This window comes from Mixophyes fleayi, chromosome 3 (assembly GCF_038048845.1).
Source record: "Mixophyes fleayi isolate aMixFle1 chromosome 3, aMixFle1.hap1, whole genome shotgun sequence".
In the NCBI taxonomy this organism is placed as follows: domain Eukaryota; kingdom Metazoa; phylum Chordata; class Amphibia; order Anura; family Limnodynastidae; genus Mixophyes; species Mixophyes fleayi.
The window spans coordinates 328297607-328323254 of record NC_134404.1 but is presented as its reverse complement, the minus strand read 5'-3'; the positions used below and the strand labels follow the sequence as shown (position 1 = coordinate 328323254).

Below are 25648 nucleotides of genomic sequence, written 5' to 3'. Positions count from 1 at the left end.
GATGTGCTAATTCTCTGATTTTATAAATCCTTCAGTGACAACTCAGAAACCAGTTGGTTGCCGGTCCATGCACTACTCCTGATTTACACCCATCTATATCTTAATATAAGGCTGGTCCATTGCTCCAGTCCGTGTTGTATATTTTGTATCAAGTCCTTTACTCTAATTAGATTGTAAACTCTAGTGAACAGTGCCTTTCCATCCCTAATCTCAATTTATATTCCTGTTTTACAACCAATGCCTGCTTGTTTTACTGACTGTACAGCACTGCAGACTATGTTGGGTGTTTTATAAATAATACATAACTTATTTGTAGCAGTTTGGCTATGACCACAACTGTTTATTATTTTAAACTTTTAGCATATATTCTATTTTGATAAAATACATCCAAACTTTTTCTATGGATATTTTAGAAATCTTTCATTAATTATTAATTCGACCACAAATTAAAATTTTAGTTTGGAGTGAAATTAAATTGATTACTATCAGGGACCAGCTGGATCTACAGAGAACAAGTAACAGTGGTATTTTATTTTGTAAATCTTCATTCCACCGGCATTTTTAGTTTTGGGTGGAATAAGGCTATAAGCAAGTAGAATATTTTAAAGTCAACTTTTTATTATTTTTTTATTCAAAACTTGTATATTTGATTATTGTCCTGGCACGTCACCACTCTATATATACGAAGTTCAGAAATAGCCAGAAAATGGTAAGATTCCATTTCATTGAGAAGAAAACCTGGTTGCTATGGGAAGGCTTTTGTTTCATCACCATGGTAACAAGACTCATTGTCCACAGCACTTAGTAACAGCAGACAGATTATCTACAGATCATCTCTGAGACAAGCACTTATCCTAATGTCTGAAGACACAGAGAAATTACAGGAGGAATATGAGAAAAGGGAAACCTGGTGTCTGGTGAAAAGACACCCCACTCAGTACTGGTGCAGGGCTGAGAGGAGACATTATTCTCAGCACATGCAAAGTGACTTGCTCAAACAGCCGCCCCCAATGACTGAGTGCAGGAGCAAGTGGGCCATTATCACACCCAGGCACAGGGAGAAAAGGCACTTTGCTGATGCAGGTAAGAAGGCATTAACAAGGCTATGTACCCAGTCAATATTATATTTATCATGTGTACTCCTGAGAACAACTTTCAATGTTATTTTAGCAATATATCCCACCCCCAAATAATGCTCATACTGTTACCGTTTACATTACCATAGAATCTTGAATTGGTGAGTAGACATGTCCCTAGCTATAAATGAGTGGTGGTGTCACTACACATCCATCATAATTTTTTGAGAAATAATGAGATATATATATATATATTCTGATGTAAGAGGGGAGGTGGTGTGTGTGTGTGTGTGTGTGGACGGATGGGAGCGGGGCTTGCCAAATTGCTTCAATTTTAGCCCCGGGGCCAAAATGCCGCAATTCCCCAAAACTCGCGTCATGGCGGCTCTAATCCAGCCCAGCTCACTAGGGTGTGCAGATGTGGGAGGCCTACCCGGAATTTGGGAGAGTTTGCAAGTGTCAATAACTCTTTATATACTAGGGAACGTCGAATGGGCTCAATACTGACCACAGTGCACAGTACCACTGCTCATGTTTCATATGCTGGGTTTTATTTTCAGTATCTATTTTTTACTAAATATGAACGTGACAAGTATTATATACAGTTGTAATAATATGGGACAACATCCTTTGCCATTGCCCTCCCATCTTATCTAAACAATCACTATCATGATTAATTTAAGATATACATTAGGTTAAACCAAGCAGTATTTTAGCAGATAAGCTTAAAAGTTGAAATGAATGAAGGGTCAGTTTTCAAAGACTGTGATGGGGGCACGTACCTTGCAATACACTTGTACAAAAATAAAAGCAGTTTGACTGCATTTTTCGGAGGTTCTTCAATTACCCTTATAGGATTTTAACATTGTCAAGTGCAGTTCTATTTATATAATAAAAACAAATGTAGAAAAATGACACATAAAATATAGACAGCCCCGGTGCCCAATTATTTAATCGGAAATTAGGCTCAACCGAGTTTGGCTTCAATAGAAAAACAGAACAATTGGAATGAATAAAAGGTTATATCCTAATGTGATGCTGGGTGACACAGTTGACCAGTGTGAACAGACTCTACAAAAACATTCTCTATTTGATTTTTCAGTTTGTTTGTTTTTTTTCTGAGAAGAGTTAAAAGAAAATATTTACATTTTTCTATCTTTTTCAGGTAGCGGGCATTTGGTGTAACCAGTACAAAGAAGTAACCATACAAAATACTGACTGTGAAACGCGTGAAATGGGCACTGCCAGCAACAGCTATACTTTGATCAATGGGAAAACCAGTGACTTTACCTGAACTATTGTTACCTTAATAAAATGACACATACACTAAATATCTTAAATACATTTATTTTCTTCATTTATTTTTCTTTAGTCATTAATCAGTATAGCTTAGAAAACAGAAAAATTACAATGTGTTTCCAAAATTGAAATCATTTAAATGTACCTCGTCTAACACATTTTACACATGGCTTTTCTGCAGCCTGTGAGGTTATTTAAGAAGCTGGGAAACTGCGTGCCTGTTGTACAACTGTCAAGATCATAGCAACTGCGGAGGTGAAAACTTCTGCCCGGTCTGATAGAGGAGCTTGGTGGATTGGGGTGTTTTCTGCTGATTGCAGGATAGATGTAAGAATTACGCATACTGCAAAAATTAGATTTTATGTCAATACATTTGGTGAAAAACATTTAAAGCAGAGGCACCTTTGTAACAGTTATGTAAAGTGTGTAACAATGCGGTAAAGTAGGTAATAACATATGGGGTACTTGCCTTACTCTAGATCAGCGCTGGCCGGCCGGTGGTGCGCAGTCTAACAAACCCCCTGGTGTTCACCAAGAACCGCTGCAAGCCGGGATGGGCTTCGCTGCGGAGGATCGCAGGTCGCAGTCCACTGGTCTTCCTCTAGAGGTAAGGATGTGGGAGGTAGCTCACGATCACACTGAAACCGAAAGATTAATATGAACCACTCCGTGGTCAGGATAGCAGGATCAGAATACGGGAATGCAGAGAGACGTAGTCAGGAATATCCGAGGTCTGGTACACTGGATACGGGTTTATGCGTGGACAACAAGCCTGGGTCTGGTACACTGGAGCAGAGAGTCTGGATAGTCAGCAAGCAGGTCTGGTACACTGGAGCAGAGAGTCTGGATAGTCAGCAAGCAGGTCTGGTACACTTGAATCACACAGAAACGCCAAGTCAGGAACAGGAAGAAGTTGCTCTGACGCTGCCCAGGCGTCAGAGCAGGGTTTTAGTAGTTGCAGCTTTTGAATTCCCCGCCCTGCAGGGTCATGTGACAATGCTGCCGAGACCCGGGAGAGGAGAGGATCGCGGCGCAGGACAGGTGAGTTTGTAACAACCTTGCTAACCCAATAGCATGCGAGAATTTATTATGAACGACCTTCAGAGCCCTCAGACTTGAATATTACTGAAAGCTGTTCAGAGATCTCCATCCAAGGTCACCTAAGAATATTTCTGACCTAGAGGAATCCTGCAAGGAAAAGTGGGAACAAATTCCTAAATTAAGATCAGTAAGACAATTCGTTGGCTACTAGAAAAGTTTACAACCTGGGATTTCAGGGAAAAAAGGGGGTTCTGCCAAGTACTGACTGACAGGGTTTTGCACCATTTTATCTGTTAATTTCAGAAAACTAAAATAGTGATTGTGCATTAAAATGTGCAGACATATGTCATGTTTAAGTTTGTACCCTGCAGAGCTGGCATTATGTCCTTTTCATTTAGAGATTAAATAAAACATGCAATTTGACCAAGGGTGTCCAAAGGCTGCGTGCAATTGTATGGTTGGTGACAAGATTGATAATATTGTGAAAATGTTCTATGTAAATTATACTTGCCAACTCTCCCGGAATGTCCGGGAGACTCCCGAAATTTGGGTAGGTCTCCCGGGAGAGCAGGCAAGTATCCCACATACTTCAACTTGCTCGTCAAAATGACGCGTTTTGTGTTGAATCGCGTCATTTTGGCCCCGCCCTCTGCGATAAAAACTGCCCAATGCTGGGTTCTACAAACAAGGAAGTAACCCTGGTTCCTGAGGCCACATGTATATAAAGTCTCCACGTTCTGTAGCACTGTACAAAGTAATACAGCAATTTTCTCATACATGGAAAGAGCCATACCTGACAGATTTCGGAAATGCTAGTACGAGATGAAGTTTCTTCCGCCCTAGATTACTTAAAATTAATGTGTGTAACAAATAATTTACACAACTTAACCCAAATACGGGATAATGGTGTCTTACTTCTGATAAAATGTTGCAAACAAAATTGTTGAAGGTGCTACTTCCTGCAGTATAAATTCTTAGGGCTAGATTTACTAAGCTGCGGTTTTGAAAAAGTGGGGATGTTGCCTATAGCAACCAATCAGATTCTAGCTTTTATTTATTTAGTACCTTCTACAAAATGATAGCTAGAATCTGATTGGTTGCTATAGGCAACATCCCCACTTTTTCAAACCCACAGCTTAGTAAATCTATCCCTTAGTGTATTGAAAAAAGGAAGGAGAATAAAAGGAATCTAACTGGGGAAGGTGCATCTCATATATATTGTAAGATGGTAAATGGTTCATATATTTCCTCATATTATCGAAACCTTTTTCTAATAAATTATATTGCTCATAGACATGATGAAAGAAATAAACACACATAACACAATTTTATTATTATAGATTAAAATGATTGATATTTAAAAAAAATGAAATATTAAAACTTAGTGGAGTAAATGAGAAGTTCAGGTGTATGTATATATTAGGTAATCCTCTTTGTAAAGCTCTTGCTTAGGAATAAGTCAATGAGTCGATGATGTGTTGCAAAATAAATTCCAGCCACTAATATAGAGGTGGACAGTATATCAGGTCATTGCACATACTGAAATTCATAAAGGACCAGAAGATCGCTGAGTAAAGCTGAGTACACACTACAGGGTTTTCATCCAATAATCGGCTCAGTCAGCCGACATACGACCGCTCGTTCAAAAGTCGGGTCAGTGTGTGCAGTGACATGATGGTCGAAAGTCTGCCCAAATGGACGATTGTCGCCTCATTTGGTTGGTCGTACCATTTAATATTTTCGTTCCAATCTCGTTTCCGCTGTGTAGTGTGTATAAACTTCCGACCGATCCACAACAGTGAGTACGAAATTACAGTCATTGCTCACGACAACATGGCTGTAAAAAGTCACTAAAAGGACGTCCGCTCTTCCCTTTATCGTCCTAAACAAGGCTAGTGTGTATGCAGTCCATGGACCGAGCGATCGGACCATCGATCACATGTAAAATCGCTCGGGATAAAAAGTTGGTTGAAATTTATGTAGTGTGTACCCAGCTTAAACTGAAGTTCTCAGCTATAGTGTTGTGAACTGATACTGCTCTCATAAATATTTATTGTTGCAGATGTAACTGTTGCAAATATGTTGCAGCAACATAACAGTTTAATATTGATTGCACTGAAAAATATAATATATAGTATTCAGGTCAATGCACATAAGGAAATTCATAAAGGAAGTTCACAACACTATGGTGGGAATTCAATTCCCCCCTAAGTACCGCTGCACTAAAACTATTACCATTATTACTGTAGTTTTAACCCGGCTTTGAGCTGTGAGCAAAAAGCCGGCGTTAGAACTACCGTAATAACTGTAATAATGCGCAGGCCGCGTTACTTTTAACAGAAACGCGGCCAATTAAATCCCCCCCCCTTATAGCTGAGAATTTGTTTACTCAGTGGTCTTCTGGTCCTTTAGGTAATTATACTTGCTGATAGACTCCCTATGCAGGTGATCATAGATGAATGTGGATTTTGAAGGTTTAATTGCGTACAAATCAAGATAATAGAAATGTTATATCCTGATGGTAATCAGTCAATAGGAAACCTAAGACCTAGTAGTGCTGGTAGCAGCAATGTAAAAAGGTGTTAAACCCTCCAGGCTGATTTATGTGCAGGCCGCATAAAGCACTTGGATTGGTTCAGGGGGCAGGAGGCCAGATTGCCTCCTGCCAAGTTAGTGTCCAAAATTGTATTTAAAGAGCATTATGCATTATACCATCTGTACTTTCTGGATATCACTAGTACCTCAAACTAGCGAGTGTGTAACTGTCCTTTTCAGGACTTCCTGAGCTAATAAACATCACTGCTTAAGGAACCCGCCTTGACGCCTACTTACCTGCTGTAATTCCTGTGACCTAAAGATTAGACCCAGTGTAATCCGTTATGCGGCTGTTCTGAGCTTGGGACCCAGGGTCTAGTACCAACGCTCTGCCCGCTACCCTGCAGGTCAGTGTGATAGGCCAGGGGGAACCATTCACAGCAACCCTGATCTGAAGGCAAGAGGTCAGGGGTACCAGCCTAGGTGTACCAGCAAGGGGGCACACTAGCAGCGAGATACCAAGAAGGACGCAGTTCTAGGTGCCGCTAAGGAGTCCAGTGGTTGCAGCAACAACAGCCCTCCTACTGTGGTTAGAAGGCGCATTAGGGATAAAGAAAAGGGGACAGTGGAAGGCAAGCCCAGCCGGTCCCCAACACAACAGACTGGGTGGCATAGGAGCTCCATCCTGGCACACCGGGTTATCCTATATTATGACTACACTACCTCTTCCATTGAGTTTATTTTATACATATATACAAATTCAAACAAAATCAGATATGCAGCTTCTGTTATGATGACGTTTACACAATATATATTTATACAATTAAAAATATGTTTAGCGGCCGTTTTAATATAACTGCCTTTATTTTAGCAGAACATATGGAAAAATAAAGAATGTGCATTTTAGATTATACAGACAAAGCAATCCCATGATTGATGTCCCCCGGGTGGGGTTTGTGCTATGAACATCTGATAATACTCCAATTTATTATTCACATTAAATACTACTTAGAATCCTGATAAATATTTATCTATTCAGCTTGTGCCTAATTTTCGCAAAAAGCCGCAGGGCGTTGTGTGTTGTTGCTTGGCGGACGGCCTCAGGTGAAAGACCCTTCACACCGGCAATATATTCACAGGGGATGTGAATGTTTGATGGTACATTTCGTTCCTGAAATAAAAAGAGTTAATCTGTGGGGTTGTGATTTTCTGCAGTGATTAAACCAATGTCATAGTTGTTGACATTTAATAAAAATTCCCCAAGACCCTTTGATGTTGAGGCAATGAATCCACATGAACTCTACATATGCAGATATTGTTTTCGCCTGTAACCTTGGAGCACTACAATGCCTTTGACAATGGTCAAGCACCTGAGGTGAGTGCATTTTGGGATGAGTGATGTGGGGGTGCTGGAGGTTGGAGGGCCTTGAAGTACACAGGGTTACCCATCACTGTATTACACAGATCAGATCTAGTTGTTGTCATGTTGCCATGGGTTAACGTACTGGGGAACAACAACCCCTGGGTGTCTATCATTTCTCTTCCTGCTGATGAAGGGATAACTTGTATCTTGCTCTTTGCACACAGCGGATGGATGCATTTAGTCTCTGGTTAATATATTTGTATTTGTCATTTCAGGTGACATCTGTGTGCAATTATTTTGCCATGTTCTTCCGCACAAGCTGCCACCTGTTTACCGACAGTAATCACTGCTCAGTCTTATCTCTCTACCTCTTTGTCTGGTCCGAGTGCTGGTGAGTCCGTCTCCAAGCAGATGTTCTCCAGGGGGATTTGTCTTATTAACTTTTCTCTCTGTTCATAGTAAGAATAAAGTGGTTATAGCTTTTCCGAATCCTGCCTGATAAACGGATAGTGAATTGTACAGGATGTCAGTAGGTTATACATAGACACAATTCCATAAACCCATCACATTCACCCTATCACACAGGAACTTTGGTTGTTGCTGCTGCTTTGTTTTTCGTTTTGCGACTTTTGTTAATTTTTGTTGTTTTGTTTTAGTCAAAACAAATGTGTAGGAATATGGCAAACACGCGGATGAAGGGGACGTGGGGAGGTTTATCATTTATTTATTTCAATGGAATTTCATGTAAACAGCAATTATATAAAACCAACGTAATGCCCCTTTGGATGTATTATTATGTGGGTGATGACTTGTGGCATTGAAGGTACCAGCCTCGGGCAGAAAGTGTCTAGTGGCATTGGGGGTTTTAAAACCACCTGTGAGTCAAGTTGATTTGGGGCATGTGCAAGTGGAAGTGCATGTGTGAGTTCTGAGCTAGTGAGCTCGTGTTCAGGTCCGTTCGCATAAGTCCAAAGCGAGCGCGTTCTTGGGTGTGGAGATATAAGCCACCAAATGCCATGTGACTGTGGTGAGGCCAAGACATGCCGAACGCCCTGATATCTGGGAGGGAGGCTCCGTAACTCAGTGAGTGCAGTGAGGAGCCGGACCCAGGGTGAGTGTATGAGAGCTCAGTGTAAGAGACCAGGACACAGTGTAATAAACCTGACCTGTTGGGGAATCAAGTACTAAGGGTTGGGAAGCCTGGTCCAGGGAGATCGCTAGCAGGAGTATGTGAATCAAGTTTGCCCCTGAGATACCCACGTGTGACAGCTTGCAGAGCGTGAGACCTGATGCTGAGTGACAGCACGGGCAACATACAGAGACTTACAGTGTGGGGGAGAGAGAGGGGGGGAGAGAAAGAGGGGGAGAGAGGGAGGGGAGAGGGGGAGAGAGAGAGGGAAGAGAGAGAGGGGGGAGGGGGGGGAGGGGGAAGGGAGAAGAGAGAGGGGGGGTAGGAGGGGAGGGCGGGGGAGAGAGAGAGAAGGGGGAGAGAGATGGTAGAAAGGGGGGGGAGAGAGAGGGGGGGTGGGGGTAGAGAAAGAAGGGGGGAGAGAAATGGGGGAGGGGGAGGGAAAGAGTATGTAAGACTAAATAAAAGAAAAGGTAATAAAATTGGGCATTTATTTAATCCAGAGAGATTGCCTGGCGCCCCTTCCTTCTCTAACAGCTATGGTTGTACCGTACTACTAGACCCGTGTCGACTGCTCGCCATCTGCATTCATACTAAGCCTGCATGTGCAGGGGCATCTGTTCCCTCTATATCTACCGGCTGAGGAGATCTGCGCTATCCTGAAAGTGACTGATCCAGATGTAGGTGCCCGGGGCAGGCACCTACACCACACTGCCAGTCAACTACACCAACAACATAAAAAGGCAAACACAGAGTCTCAAAAGAATGGGCATCAGAACTCAGATGACCATTTAGCATTTCAAAAGGTTTTTATATTGTCACCACTTGACCCATGAAAACTGTCAGTAAAGATAAAATTATTTAAATGCATTATATGTAGCTATGAAGAGAAAATAAATGGTAGATAGCCGAGGACTTACCTGCACCCTGCTCAGTTTTTGATTGGTCAGTGAGTCAGGGATTATATCACTTTTAGGAATCCTGTTTGGTATCTTACCTGATTATTTTTTGTCACGGCGGGAGGAAAGGAGAAGAAGTATCCAGCCTTAACACCCTCCAAGGCAGCCGATGGACGACCAGCAAAATTATGGAGCAAGACTTTCTCAACACCTAAAATGCACACAATATTATCTATTTATCAATCAATTTAATACATATCAACATGATTGCAAGATCATAGCAAGTTTCAACTATAACACAAGCTGCATAAAAGGTAAACTCACCTTTTACTAATGGATAACGTCATTTAAAAATTATATTTCATAGTTAAAAAGATTATGCTGGGATAACTCCTGATATGTCTACATCTTGTGTCTGAATTTGTCTGTTGAAAACTCAGACACACACTCTTGCTGCCATCTGTCAGATAGGTTGTGAATAATTGGCTTTCCTGAGAAACATTTGTAACCATGAAAATCAACTGTGCACTTATTATTTTTTATGGTTACAGATATTGCCAATGAGGGTTTGGTATTCAGAACACATCAAAGGCCAGCAGGAGTAGGTTTTTAAGTTTTAGATAGCAACTTCAACCAAATACCTATACAGTAGTTGTTGCACCCAGTATGATGATTTTAATTAGGCTACATAATATTTGAATGGAGCTTCCTTTATTTTATTAGGAACATACAGTGACTGTATGAAAATCTTATAGTTCCATATTGTACAGCACATTCAGCTATACATTGTACCATCTGCTAATTAGCTAAGAGTAAACTCTTTGCAACTAATCACCAACTGTCCCTTACAACATTAGTTACCAAATTGGATCTGTTGATGTGTTCAAGTCAAATGATTTGCAAACCTTAATGCATTCTCATGAATGGTTTTTCAGTCTAAACAATATCTGCCTTCACTATATATATATATATATATATATATATATATATATATATATATATATATATATAATAACTGCTTTTTTTTGCAGAGCATTTCATCTTTGAGCTCCAATTCTGGAAATAATTTCTTGCAAAAAATCTGTTACCACCACTTTTCCCCTTACATGTGTAACTGATGTTACCAATACAAAGACTGATGATACATAAAGTTTAATTAAAAAAGTAGAAAAGTATTCTTCAAAGGCCCAATAACATAAAGAAAGCTAAATCAAGATTAGTGAATGACACTAAAAACCAAGTAGAGTATTATTTATTCCTACATATAGGCGGTAATTGTAGTCAATTTTTGGTGTTTCGTTAAAGATGACATCACCCTGTAATTAGCTATAACTAATATACCTTTCATACCCAAGACAACCTTCTTCTAGAGTAGCTGCTGTTCCTTGTAATTTTTTTCCATATGAAATAATAGGTGGAACAATAAACAAATTATCATTACAATGTTCCTACCTTGTTCCTTAAGAAAAGCTATAGTTTGTCTTCCAGCTGATCGGGAATGGACATTTCTGTCAGTATGAAAACATGAAGAAGTAATAAACATTTATTTCAACAGTGATACACACAGTGGTGCAACAGTTGTTAAAATGTTGCATGTTAGGAGGAACAGGTTTATACAATACAACATTTTGTCCCACTGCAACTTTCTTCATGGTTGAAATAGTGATGTAAAAATGTTTGAGGCTTATTTTTGAAATTAAGTTATTAGCAAGTATGTCACAAATAAACAGATTCTAAAGAATGAGCCGTAAAACTGAAACAACAGGTTAAGTTTTTGTTGTAACACTAAGGCAGAGTGGACTTCTCAAGATGAGCTATTCTCATCCACATTTTGGGGCAGCATTTGGGCAGGGAGAACCAATGACCAAAGGACATTGAGGCTGCGGTGTTGTTTTGCTGAATAGTGAGCTCTATTGGTGCTATTAATATTTACATAATTACTTGTCTTCATCTAACTGTGATGCAAACAACATAATGATTACAAATATCACTTATTTACATAGCGCTAGCAAGCAAATTCCAGGGCACTTTACAACATGCAAAACTTGTTGGATTGGTGTTAACTTTTAACACTTTCATTTCTAGTGCAGAGGAAATAGTAGTCAGGACCAACTATTAGAGAGAGATTTTCATAGAGGCCATGGATCAATATCATCATCATCAATTTATGTAGCGCCACTAGTTCTGCAGCGCTGTACAGAGAACTCACTCACATCAGTCCCTGCTCCACTGGAGCTTACAGTCTAAATTCCCTAAAACACACATACAGACTAGGGTTAATTTGACAGCAGCTAATTAACCTACTAGTATGTTTTTTGGATTGTGGGTGGAAACCAACGCAAACACAGGGAGTAAATACAAACTCCACACAGATAAGGCCATGAAACGAACTCATGACCCCAGTGCTGTGAGGCAGAAATGCTAACCACTGAGCCAACTTACTTATCCTGTTTTTATAAATAAAACAGCGCTTTTTTCCCAGTGCCCACTTTTTTTAATGTACCCACTATGTTCTGGATATGACTGCTTCCCGTTCCTTGGGTGGGCTTAAAATTCATCAGATAGAAGCCGTGCCTGTGTTATGAGATCTGCTTAGAGCTGAAGAGCTGAAAGAAGCCTAACGTATGTCCTTTCAGGGCTGGATCTAGACAGGATGGGGTCCAGAGCAGAGGCCAAAGATGCCTCTCCTCCCCCATTCTGAGAGTGGTATATCAATTTATCATCTATCGCCAGAATAAAATCGGATATTGTGAATTAAAATCAATACACCTGTTAGATGATATAGAGGTTGATTTATCAATCCTTTTAAAAAGCAAAAGTGGAGATGTTGCCCATAGCAATCAATGAGACTCCAGCTATCATTTATTTAGCACATTATAGAAAATGACATCTAGAATCTGATTGGTTGCTATGGGCAATACCTTCACTTTCACTTTTTAAAAGGTTTGATAATTATATGCCATAGTTTCTTTAAGTGTCTTCCTTTCAATACACCCTGGATACTGGACTTTTCCTATTTAACACAACATTTTCTGCTCAGATTTACCTGTAATTTTGTCATTTATTATGCTAATGCAGTAATTATAGGGTTATAATCTAATTAACCACTTTCAGATACCTGCAGTTGTGGTCGGACTGCTTATTTTCCGATTATGTGTTTCTGCTAAACATCCGATTACTATTATACCTTATGGTAATTTAGCCGCTCCTTGTGTCAGAGGCTGGTTTCACTAATTGTCTGCATGCATTATCGGTTACGTATAAATCCAGTGACAGTATGCCGACATTGCTTCTTACAAGCTACAATTACATGACCGATCAGGCAATAATATTATCAGACTGCTGGGGGTTCCCTTTAACAGTGATTAGCACTCATCCATTCACACCTAAAGACGGATTCATAGTGCCGAAACACGATGTTATGGTGAACAATGCAAATTACAAGCATGTGCCTCTTTCCTATCCTGCATATGATTATATGGTTGCTCTGACCATGGCCCCTATCTGTGTAGAGTCTGTATGTTCTCCCCGTGTTTGCGTGGGTTTCCTCCTGGTGCTCTGGTTTCCTCCCACAGTCCAAAAACATACTGGTAGGTTAATTGGCTCCTGTAAAAATGGACCCTAATGTGTATGTATGTGTATTAGACAATGTAGACTGTTCATTCCAACAGGCCAGGTACTGATGTGAATTATTAAATTTTCTCTGTACACCTCTACGTAATATGGTGGCGCTATATATACGGTAATATGGTGGGCTGCAGAATCCACTGCACAATCAATTTTTTGGGGCTTTCAACTTACATCACTGGAAGCCTTGTGAATGAAAGCCCCTTATGCTACCAAGAGAAACTAAGGCTCATGCAGCAGAGGTGATAAAAATGGTGAAAAAATGGGTATTGGGGGCGTCAAAGGGGTTGAGGTCCTGTCTGCTCTCCCAAAATTCTAACCATGGGGTAGATTTACTACAGATTCTAAAAAGGAAAAGTGGAGGTGTTGCCCATAGCAACCAATCAGTTTCTAGATTACATTTTCTCTAATGTACTAGATAAAGGATATCTAGAATCTGATTGGTTGCTGTAGGCAACACCTCGACTTTTCCTTAGAAGCTTTAGTAAATCTAAATGTCTGATTAATTACTCTGCCAATTTTTCATATAGCTTGTTAATTTTTTGAGTCAGACAATTGCCTGCTCTGTCCTGATTTATACTGCAATCTGTCATAGTATATTTGATGTAATATAGGCTCAGATTGAACACTTTCAGTTGCCACGTTCTATACTGACACAGGAAGGTCCAGTCGTTTTGCGATATCCAGTTGTAGCTGAAAAACCTTTAGTTGCTCTTCTCTATCTTTTGGGCTGGGGGTGAGCCAGGGGGTGAAATCTAACCCAATCTGTATGAGAAAAACAAACAATCAGAAGAAAAGAGTTTGAGGCGATTACACGCAAGATCAATATTTATATACTGTCAAGTGCACCTGCCAGCTATACAGCGGAAGCAGCCATTATGTATTCTTAAATAAGAAGCATGCGGCCCTAGTTCCTAGGGACTTCACAGGGTCATACCTCCCAGGTGTCCCGATTTAAGGGCTGTAAAGGGGCGGAGTTTCACCCCAAAGTGGGCGTTTCTGGGAGGAAAGAGGGTGGTGTTTGTAAGGATCGGGGCTGGGTTTGTTGCCCCGATTCCATGTTGGAATGTATGCAATTGAATGAATATTGGTTCAGCCCACAAACTGGCTGCTTTCACTGTGCCTCAGTCACAGAAGCATTTTCAATTCACTAAGAACCAGTGACATTACTGCGGCACCAAGATTGTCTATAAATGAGATTTGCAATTTTTTTTTTTTTTAAGAAAAAACTTTATTGAGCAATCACAATTACAAATAACAAACAGAAATGTGACAGAGTTTTAAAGCATGTATCAGCATTCCATAACTAAATAAGATTAATATCAGGCGTTTATTTGGCGTGTGATGTGGGGAAGAGGGGTACATGTGGGTGAGCGGGTTAGGGGTAACCTTTTCTTCTTCCCATCTGAGTGATTCAGATTGGATGAGGTCACACAAATTGGTAGGATTGTATTTTGTGTACATGTTTAAGCACCCAGGTTAGTTTTAATATTTAAATCAATCTGTAAGTGAACAAGTTGACATGAGCTCTATGTATGGTATAAGGTTAAAAAGAGGATCAGTCAGCAAATTCTAATACAAATGACAATGTGCTAATTTTAACAGATTCAAAATAATAAAATAGTGAAATATTTACTGAAGCACACAAGTCCTACATATTGTGTGTAGAGTTATTCGCTAGGAAATGACTAGTGCACATGTAATACGATACGCACATATTCCTGTGCATTCACATTTACAAACAATGTAATCCTTACCTCTCCTATAGCGACAAGATGATCTTTGTACTTGTCAAACTGTGAAAGAGCAGGTTCCAAATCCTGCAAATAAATAGATTCAGTTAAATAACTTACATATGTAACACTATGTTAAATGTGATAAATGCAAAATAACAAAACCTTAAAAGGCACTCTAACCTCAAACATTAACGCTGCTCACCTGTGTCTGGTATCAGGGCACGCATATGGAGCAAGCTTTTGTTACCTCTTTGAACAGGATATAAAATAAAATAGGATTTTTGTCTGCCTCCCCTTTTCCTGCAGTATGTTACACCACAAAAATGTCATATAATAGTACCCACATATTTATGTCACTGACTAGACCATGGTACCAAGCCACTGTATTAGTAAAAGATACATACTGAAAATAAAACCCAGCATATGAAACATGAGAAGTGGACTGACCCACTGAAATTGGGACAGTTGGGAGCTATGCTACTGTGTGTGTTTTAGGGAGCATGGACTGATATGAATTAGTAAATATTCTCAGTACAACTCTGCATAATACAACGATGCTATACAAATTAGCAGTAAAAATTAAAAGGTAATAATGTCGTCTGTCCACTGTACAAGCAACATTTTGTGACTGACAGCCCCGATGATACCAGGAGAACCTAAAAATCATGCAGCATTTTTATTGTATCCCACGGAGCAGGGCCATCTTTTCCATTGGGCACAATGGGCAGGTGCCTGGGGGCCCCACGGGCAAGGGGGCCCCATAGGCAGGGCTCTTCATTAGAATAAATAATCATGCAAAAAAAAAAACTGCAAAAAAAACCTTCAAGGGTCACTGAGCGAGTACATCTATCTATCTCTATCTATATATATATATCTATATCTGTATCTCTATACATATATATATATATATATATATATATATATATATATATATATAGGGGCCCCGGTGCACTGCTTTGCCCAGGGGGCCCGTAATGTTGTTAAGATGGCCCTGCCACGGAGAAGTTTTTGGAAAACACATCTGAATTTTATGCAACATTTTGTAACAGTGTTAGTAGAATACAAATGCCAACCTTTATTGTGACACTGTGATAACCATCTGATTTCTTCTGAATTGGATGTATTCCAAAACAAGGCATGAGATAATTGGGGTAACTAGAAAACAAATGAGGAAATCATTAAGTTGTATTTACGTCATATTTATCTAATTATACACTCACATATACAAACCCACTGACTAGGAAATGGTTCAGTCTAAACCAGTAATAAAGAAATAGACAGCACTATGTCGTGACAACTAATTTAATAGAAAAAATACAATACAAATCACTGTAAAAACAATAGCAATAAAATAACTGTCCAATCATCAGATTATAATAGCAACAAACTCCTGGAGCAGATGGAATAAATTGAAAGTCTTCATAAACCTGACGCTTTTCTCCATCCAATCAGACGGTTTCATCAGAAGAAATGTAACACGAGTCATTATAGAGGCTGTTTATACTCTGGGTAGGCAATCACATGATCCCGCCAGGCCAATTAACACATTATTCAGATTATTCATTGTCAATAAAAGTGTTATGAATAAAGTTAGGCAACATGTTGTTATAGTAACATACGTCAACAGACCATACAGAATTGCGCAGCTGATACTAGTGTTAAAATATCAAAAGGGTCCCGTATTGCATTACCATCAATAACAATAAATAAAGGTGAATGTAAACATATCTGGGCCATGTAATTAGAACATTAAGACATTAATTCAAATGACTAATACTATGTCCTTATAATCTCAATAACACATGTACAAAAGCCATAAACGCAATAGTAAATAATTTATAATGCGATTATAAAAATACAAAATGACCTAATACAATAAAAAGCAGCCTAGGTCCATATAGATTCCTCCTTAGTACCCGATTTATAATAATAAAAATAAAAACTTAGCACAATAATCGCCTTAATTAAAATATATAGAATTTATTTAATTATAGAGAACTAATAGTCCCCAAAAAATTAAATATACAAAACCATCCTCAAAAGTGTGTGACGAGGTAGAAAAATAATATAGCCATCTTTACATACAGGTTGCTGTATGTAAACGTCACAATCATAATAAATTGTACCCTGTATAGATGCATATAGACAGCAATATTGGTAGTATTAATAAAGGCCAGTAAAACCCAACACCTGAAATAGACCAATGAGTATATTTACTAAACTGCGGGTTTGAAACATTGGAGATGTTGCCTATAGCAACCAATCAGATTCTAGCTGTCATTTTGTAGAATGTACTAAATAAATGACAGCTAGAATCTGATTGTTTCTCATTGCGACGTCTGTCAATAGAAATTTAAAGCGGCAATGTGGGAAACCCTAAGGTTAAGTGTTTAAACACTTAACCCTACATTGCCACTTTAAATTTCTATTGACAGACGTCGCGATGATGTCAGCCTGCAGTGCCGAACACTTCTTCAATCGGAATCACTTGCTGTCAGCATGGTGCTTTTATCGGAGATGTCCAGTGTCGGGTTGAAGGTAAGTCTGTTCATTTTCCAATCGGTTTTCCATCATTTCGGATTTTATTCGTAGGGCTTCTCCATGTCGAAGTACTGCTAATAGGTAAAGCGTACCCAACCCATGCAACTAACCTTTCTGAAAGTTGAATAAGCCTTTCAAACTCTCCTGTGCTTTCTGTTACAGAAACAAGAGCCTGGATTCCTTCCTACAGGATAAAACAAAATATTTTCGGACCAATTTAAACATTTTTATTTTTAAATTTAATTTTTGTCAAAAAAAAAAAGATTTGTACCTACTTTTCTTGATCTTTCTAGGATTTCCTCTGTGTCCTGGAAATGCAAATATTATGTTAGTGTCACTAATCGGACAAGTACAAAACAGGCACAGCGGGAGCTGTGGTATTTGGGAAAGCAGCTGAATGAATGATAACCATTGGGATCAATGAAAAGGAAACATTTAGCTATATAGAACATCCCGTCTCAGTGTACATTGCTCACAAGGGGAATACAGACAATGGTTCAAAGTTTAACCAATTTGTTTTGGGGTTTTTTATTTCCAGATTTCCTTGGGAAGTACAGTGTGTTAACAGATCACATTCACAAACCATTGTTCCATCTTAAATTATTCTGTATACAAACTCTAATTATATTCTTTTGCCTGCATTTGACCTCACTTGACCGGATCATACACACAGATTAAAGGTGAGCAGGCACTGAAAATAATATGCAGCTTTATCAGTTCGCTGATATGTGTGCCGCTATGGCTGTTTGCAAAAGACCACACACACACATACATATATATATATATATATATATATATATACATATACATATATATATATATATATATATATATATATATACTCTGTGCAAGTTTGTATTTCATACATCCTGTTTTTCCCTGAACTATTCTGGTTTGTGAAACTAATGGGTGGATTTATCAAACCTTCTATATTTATACGGTAAACGTGTAGGTGTTGCCCATAGCAACCAATCAAATTCTGGCTATCATTCATCTAGTAAAGTCTAAAAAATTATAGCTAAAATCTGATTGGTTGCTATGGGCAACACATCCACGTTTCATTTTTAGAAGGTGTGATAATTATACCCCTAAAAGTCCTTTAATACGGAAATATAATTTTTTTTTTAATTGCATCCTGTATCAATAACTGAGCAAAACACTACAACATACCACCATTGGGACTGTCTCTATTCTCACAATGCAGATATTAGCATTCTGAATTCAACAGGCTTAGCTATGGTTTTTCCCTCATTTGTTTTTAGCTACAGCTTAAGGAAACGCACATAGCTTGGACACTGTGACTAGGAACTGTCAGCTCATGTTTGCATCGTAAACTAATTAATTCATGACTTTTCTTACTTTTGTTCTCATTGTTTGTATATTCCTTCAGTAAAATACATAAAGTTCAATATCTAAAAACGCTGAACACAAAGTGCATCACAGCTTGCTGCGTACAGGGCTGCATAGCCGCAGACCGGTAAGAGTGCCCATACTGATCCCTGTCCCCTGTCCACCGACGAAAGCGCCTCCAATGGGCGCAGGTGAACGCTAGAACTGGAACATGGAGCAAGAAGGTGGCCTGGTCTGATGAATCACGTTGTCTTTTATATCAGGTGGACGGCCGAGTGCAGGTGCGTTGTTTACCTGGGGAAGAGAAGACACCAGGATGCACTATGGGAAGAAGGCAGAGGCAGTGTAATGCTCTGGGAAATGTTCTGCTGGGAAACCTTTGGTCCTGGCATTCATGTGGATGTTACTTTGACACTTATCACCTTCCTAAACATTTTTGCAGGCCAAGAACACCCCTTCATGGCTACTGTATTCCCTGATGGCAGTGGCTTCTTCCAGCAGGATAAAGCGCCCTGCCACACTGCAAAAATTGTTCAGGAATGGTTTGAGGATCATGACAGAGTTCAAGGTGTTGACTTGTCCTTTAGATTCCCCAGATCTCCATCTGATCAAGTATCTGTGGGATGTGCTGGAACAAGTCGCAGCCATGGAGGCCCCACCTCGCAACTTACACATACTTACCTACTTTTGAACTCTATACTATAGACATTCACATAAGCAGCTCTCATGTCCCAATGGCATAAGACTTCTTTAATTATACTAAGTTTTTGAGCAGGTCTGCATTATACTTAATTATATAAGGGAGATGTACTTTTAGTAAAAAGTAGCTCTCTAATTTCAAAAGTACATCTTGTGGAGTCCATGCCTTGACTGGTCAGAGCTGTTTTGATGGCACAAGGGGGTCCTGCACAATATTTGGCAGGTGGTTTTATTGTTGTGTATGTTTGACCCATACTTGCCAACACTCCCGAAATGTCCGGGAGACTCCCGCATTTTGCGAGAGACTCCCGGGCGAGTGTGGCAATCTCCCTGATCGGCAAAATTCGGTTTAAACGCCGCGATTCACCCGGAAATTACGTGATCTCGGCGCCCCGCCCCCTGTACGCCCACATCCCAGCCGGCATCTCCCGGAAGCCAGAAAACAAATGTTGGCAAGTATGGTTTAACCTCCGATACCCTAGGTAACTGTAGGTACTGTCTGCAAACCACGCATCTAGCACCATCTACCTACCTCACTCAATGGATCTGCTACCTATACACCTGCCAACTCTGCACATTTCTGCTTCTGCTTTAACCACTTATTTTCCAATTTAAACTGATGCTGAAAATACATTTCCAATTATTATTTAAACGCAGTTTACAGCAATTAGAAAAAAATCAGAAAAACAGTAGCAGAATATTAATCATACTGGAAATTGCTGGAGTAAAAACTTGATATAGTTGGATGCAGACACATTTATATAACAATGGTTGGGTAGTTAAAATTAGTCACTGAACGTTTGCTAACATTTGTATTTATTTGGAAATTGTGTTTAGTAGGAAAACAAACACTTTATTCTTGTCTCTGTTACTGGAGACATGTTGGTGGAGCTAATTGGTTCCAATTTCATACGTCTTGATCACTAGAAAAATGGCCGCGGTCTTCAACAAGATGTACATAACTGAGGACAATTGGTAGAAACCATTCTAAGCAGTGGTGTCTGTTATTGTGAGCGGACGGCCCAGTCGCTCTGACACAACATAAAGTACCGGCAGAGTTGATTGACAGTTACCTGTATGAATTCCTCGGCTGTCATATGACAGTGACAGTCCACAAAACCTCCGGCAGCCATTACCGAGCCAGTGCGGGGAATCCCTTGATTTACGTTCTCAGTGGCCGTATAGTAATTGCCTCGAGTGGGCGGGGCTTATGGACAGACTGGGTGGGGGCGGGGCTTGTGTGCTCTATTTAAAAGGTGGGATTAAACTATTTGTCAGCATATTTGCAAATAACTGCATCTGAATGAGTTATCTGGACAGATGCATTACCCAGCCTCTTGCTCAGCTTGCCTGGTGCAGAGCCCATAGACTTAATGCACTAAATATTACAATTTCACCTGTGGAGGGTTGTTTCAATAAAGATGTCATCATCATCATTTATTTATATCATACTCGCCTACTCCCAGAAACTTGTTTCGGGGAGAGGGGGCGTGGCTAATTGCGTCATTTTGCCCCCCAGCGCGAAAACGTAATGTACGTCACGGGGGTGGAGCCAAAATGACGCAATTGGCCTCGCCCCGCCCCCTCCCGCCCTCCAAAATGGCGTGATTCACGGTGAATTCCGGGATGTGGGAGAAATGCCAGCTCGTCCGGGAGACTGACCCGAATTTTGGGAGTCTCCCGGACTTTCCGGGAGAGGTGGCAAGTATGATTTATATAGTGCCAACAAATTCCGTAGCTCGTTACATCTGGGATGTCTCCTGTTATTTATATACCAATGCTCTGGCTTACGTCTATATACTTTTTACTATTTGCTCTTTTAAAATTTCACAAAGAGGTCTACATTTATTGGTGAATTTGAATGCAATTTGGGTTATTTTAAGACCATGTTAATTTTGCAATAAGAACTTCACTTTTGTGAATTTGGCTCCTAGTGTTATCGAGTTTAAGCCACACAGTAATTGTAAAGCACTATCTATTCCTAGTCAATACTGAAAGTACCAATTCTGTGCACGCAATACTAGGATTCGCTATGAGTCAGCCTCAATTCGTATGGGTACCAGGTGCACTATGGCTGCTACCACTCTGAACAATGTAGTTAAAGAACCAGTATTCAAATTCCATATTTTTTACTTTAATAGGCCAATTCAATTAGCAGGGAGGTGCAGCAGCAGCATCCCCTGGTGTTTCCTCGTGATGCTTTGCTAATGATCTCTCATTTTTTTGCTCGCAACTCAGAGTGCTGCAAGCAAAAATGAGCTAAGTGTTTATTACTGTAATTGGCAGTAATGTGCGCATAAACACAGCACACCAGGATACTAAATAAACTCATAATTAATCAGCCCCTAGGAGTGTTGCTACAGTACAATGTTTTTTTTGTTTTTTTTCTCATAACAAAGTATCATTACTGCTCACACTAAAAATGCTCCAGGCTGTTAGACCTGGAGAACACAGTGATCGAAGGAACCTAGGATTCTACCTACTAGTTGGAGGTAGGGGCGTGATCTACATCAGTAGTATTATTATTATTATTATTATCCTTTATTTGTTAGGCGCCACAAGGTTTCCGCGGCGCCGTACACAGTACAAAACAGTCGACTATACAGGGTGAAACAGTACAAAACAATAAACAAAAATACCAATACTTTAGAAACTCCAGGCAGGCTGATGCAAAAAACGGAGCAGAAGAACAGGTAGGGAGACATGAGGGAAGAGGGCCCTGCTCAAGTGAGCTTACATCCTAAGGGAGGGAGAACAGAACAGGCACAGGGGGAGCCAGAAAGGTAAGGGGGAGAGCGAGTTGAGAGCGAGTGGCGGGGTTATGTGGATGGTTGGTATGCTTTGAGGAAGAGGTGGGTTTTCAGCGCACGTTTGAAGGAGCACAGAGTAGGAGAGAGACGGATGGAACGAGGGAGTTCATTCCAGTGAAGGGGGGCAGCGCGGGAAAAGTCTTGGATTCTGGAGTGGGAAGAGGTGATAAGAGTTGAGGAGAGGCGTCGATCGTTGGCCGAGCGCAGGCAGCGGGCAGGAGTGTGAATGGAGAGGAGGTTAGAGATATAAGGGGCAGTAGAGTTGGAGAGAGCCTTGTAAGTGGTGGTGAGGAGTTTGAAAAGGATTCTGTAGGGGAAGGGGATCCAGTGTAAGGCAAGGCAGAGAGGGGAGGCCGAGGAGGAGCGGCGTGAGAGGAAGATGAGTCTCGCGGCCGCATTGAGTGTAGAGCGGAGGGGGGAGAGATGGGAGTGGGGGAGGCCGGTGAGGAGAAGGTTGCAGTAATCCAGGCGGGAGATGATGAGTACGTGGATGATAGTCTTAGTGGCATCCTGAGAGAGAAAGGGACGGATGCGGGCGATGTTGCGTAGTTGGAAACGACAGGCTTGGGCAAGGGCATGAATATGGGGGGCAAAAGAGAGAGAGGAGTCAAGGGTGACACCCAGGCAGCGGAGTTGGGTGACAGAGGAGATGGTGGTGTTGTTGACGACAATAGAGAGGTCGTGGTGGGATGGGAGTCTGGACGGAGGAAAGACAATGAGTTCCGTCTTAGAGATATTAATTTTGAGAAAACGCTCGGACATCCAGGAGGAGATGGCGGAGAGGCAGTCAGATATACGAGAGAGGAGGGTACATTTATATTTATATAGGCTTACATTGGAACACAAAGCGATGAGACTTTTACCTTGTTCTAAAAATCACTGAAGGTTTCTCTTCCATTAAACTATAGCAGAGAAACCTTCAGCGTTTTTTGTTTTTTTTAAAAAGGATAAACTAAAAAGTAGTATGGTCCCTAATGTTTTTTAGACATTGCAAAATAAATTTACTTTTAAACACTTCTACCGATGTGCTCCAATATAAACCAACCTGGTTAGATGTTACAAATGCAGCAAAAATGTATGTATTACCTGTAATCTTATCACACAGAAATGTAATGATTCTTACTTCAAGTATAACTATATTGGGTATTACTTGTCCACTTAACATAAAGTTACGAGTGCACATAATGAGTTGGACGTACACCTACATGTTTAGTATACAATACGCTCTTTATTCAAGCGCACAAAAAAGGAGCAAATGAGTATGTTGATTTGGTTGCATCCGACACTTGCACCTCCATACGACAGGAGAGGTGGAACAGGAAGGGAAGGGGCAGTATGATGTTGGCCGTGTACAGTGATGGCAAGTTTGTATAATTTCACCTGAGGTAGACCTGCCCAGAAACGCATAGGCGCCTGTCTGGAGGCGTGGCCGTGGTCTACTGCAACGTGACACACTGATGATGACAGCACCACTAGATAGGCACTTCTGATTGGATGATTACAGATTGACCTCTCCAGCTGTAATAAATACATTACTGTGGCTGTGATATTAAATGAAGCCACAGGCCTCTATTTGCATGACTTAATTGATATTTCCATTTGGATTGTGGCAGGAAAGGATTTTTTAAGGGTAAAATTACCAATTGTACTTAATTTCACATTAAGTGAAATTAATTTGTATTTAATTATATTTTACTTTGTAAATGTCTTGACTTTCACATGTATTAATGACACTATTCACTATTGTGTATAGGACACTTAAATTACATTATTATATTGTGCAGAAACAGCGTAATGCGACTTACACATTTACTTCTAACGCTAGAAAGCCGCATCTCTACACTACACTTGTTGCTCCTAACGCAAACCTGCCGTATATATGCTGGTGTTGTAGAACTGGACACATCTCGTAATGTACTTTTACATGTGATTTACACGGTTAACGCTTGAAAGCTATAAAACATATTATCATAGCTGCTAGGGATAGTGACAGATTCCAAATGCACTGTTGTAGAGAAACATATTGGATTTTTAATATGAGATATCTATTTTCAGATAGTTTGAATACTATAGAGCTCAGATCTAAAGTCTTTGTGTGTATTTTTAAATTTATTTTTATTTACATTATGTTTTCTCCATAGGAAGAGACCTGACACTGTAAGATGGCATTTCAGCTTTTCCATTCCAGATTACTGTTCTCGATCTCTATTTTTTTTCTTAACAATATTATATTATACCAATGAAGTCTGTTTTTTGTAACAATTGCCTTTGAGGGCAAATGAGTAACTACAACTATTCTTCTGTAACAGGAGTTATGAAAGAATACACTTTTGAACTTCTACAGCTGCATCTTTCCAAAGAAGTGGTATCATTTTCTTGAAAAAGATTATTGTGTCGGCTGTCAAACTTTTTAAGAGTCGTCCTTTTTTGGTAAGATAGAGGGTGGACAAGAATCTAGACCTGTGTGGAGACGTTCTGCATTAATTTCTGCAACGATAATTGTCCCATTATTTAATATAAGGATGACACTTTCTGTTATCTTGAATTTTTCATACAATTTTTTTTACATTTCTATTTGAAATATTCAACTTTATGTGCTCTGTAATTTGCATTATTATGATGGAGATATATCAACCTAGGCTTTGCGGAAATGATCACCACATGGCTCCGTTCATCATCATCATCATCATTTATTTAAATAGCGCCAACATATTCCGTAGCGCTTTACAATTGGGTTTCTCTCTTTGATATCTGAGTTACGCAATATAATTGCAGCTGGGTCTGCACAAACTTTTAATGGCTGAATAATTTGACATTTTACATATTTATCTCTATAGTTTGGACCTTGAGATTAATATCTGTTTAATATTGCTTAAGACTGTTGTATCCCTATGGGATACTGTTTAACTTTCTTCCTTGCAGTGGCTGCTGCCTCTATAGTGTGATTGGACAATCTGTCACTTAATTTCATATATTCTATTGTTCTAAACAAACTCCTCAGCACATCTAAGCAAAAATATTTATTTAATATTTTACGAATTAAGTATTAATTTGACCCTAGCAAAGATTGGTCAGTTCACGTATTTGAACCTCCAAACACCTACAGTTTCTTCCTCTAGTGAAACTACCAAAAACAGTGGAGAAACGCGTCAGTTTGCAGATCTCCTGTAATTGCTCAGAAAGTTTCCTTTTGGACACGATCTTTAAAGGATTAAACCAAACAAAATACAGTGAAAGATACATTGATTCTTTTGTTCACGACTGATACATTTTGAAAATGAAGAGTTCTTAATTACTCCCCATGATTCACCTCTCTGGAAGCTTTTCACTGGCACTGTGGAAATAACCTTGGAATTGCCAGTTGGCATTTAACAACATTCTGGAGTAGCTCTAACTGTTTATATTATGTTTATCCAAGATTCTCCTGTTTGATGGTGCTACTATTTATATATTTTGTGCACAAAAAAACCTGCAGACTGCAAGGTTCAGTTCCTAATTTTGTTCCAGGGCCTCTGTATATTTTATACCACTGATGAGAGCAGA

The 25648-nt window shown here is 39.8% G+C and overlaps 1 protein-coding gene across 1 annotated transcript; it reads right to left on the bottom strand.

Annotated features, from left to right (window-relative positions):
* Nucleotides 1–6508: 6508 nt before the first annotated feature.
* Nucleotides 6509–20524, bottom strand: LOC142144906 (putative deoxyribonuclease tatdn3-A). The gene is made up of 10 exons (XM_075204231.1): nucleotides 20369–20524; nucleotides 17522–17554; nucleotides 17357–17430; nucleotides 15779–15860; nucleotides 14727–14789; nucleotides 13625–13734; nucleotides 10795–10850; nucleotides 9441–9553; nucleotides 7683–7763; nucleotides 6509–7122 (listed from the first exon to the last, which is right to left on the bottom strand). The coding sequence occupies exons 1-10, from the start codon at nucleotides 20426–20428 to the stop codon at nucleotides 6979–6981; spliced, it is 816 nt and encodes a 271-aa protein (XP_075060332.1). The 5' UTR covers nucleotides 20429–20524; the 3' UTR covers nucleotides 6509–6978.
* Nucleotides 20525–25648: the final 5124 nt, after the last annotated feature.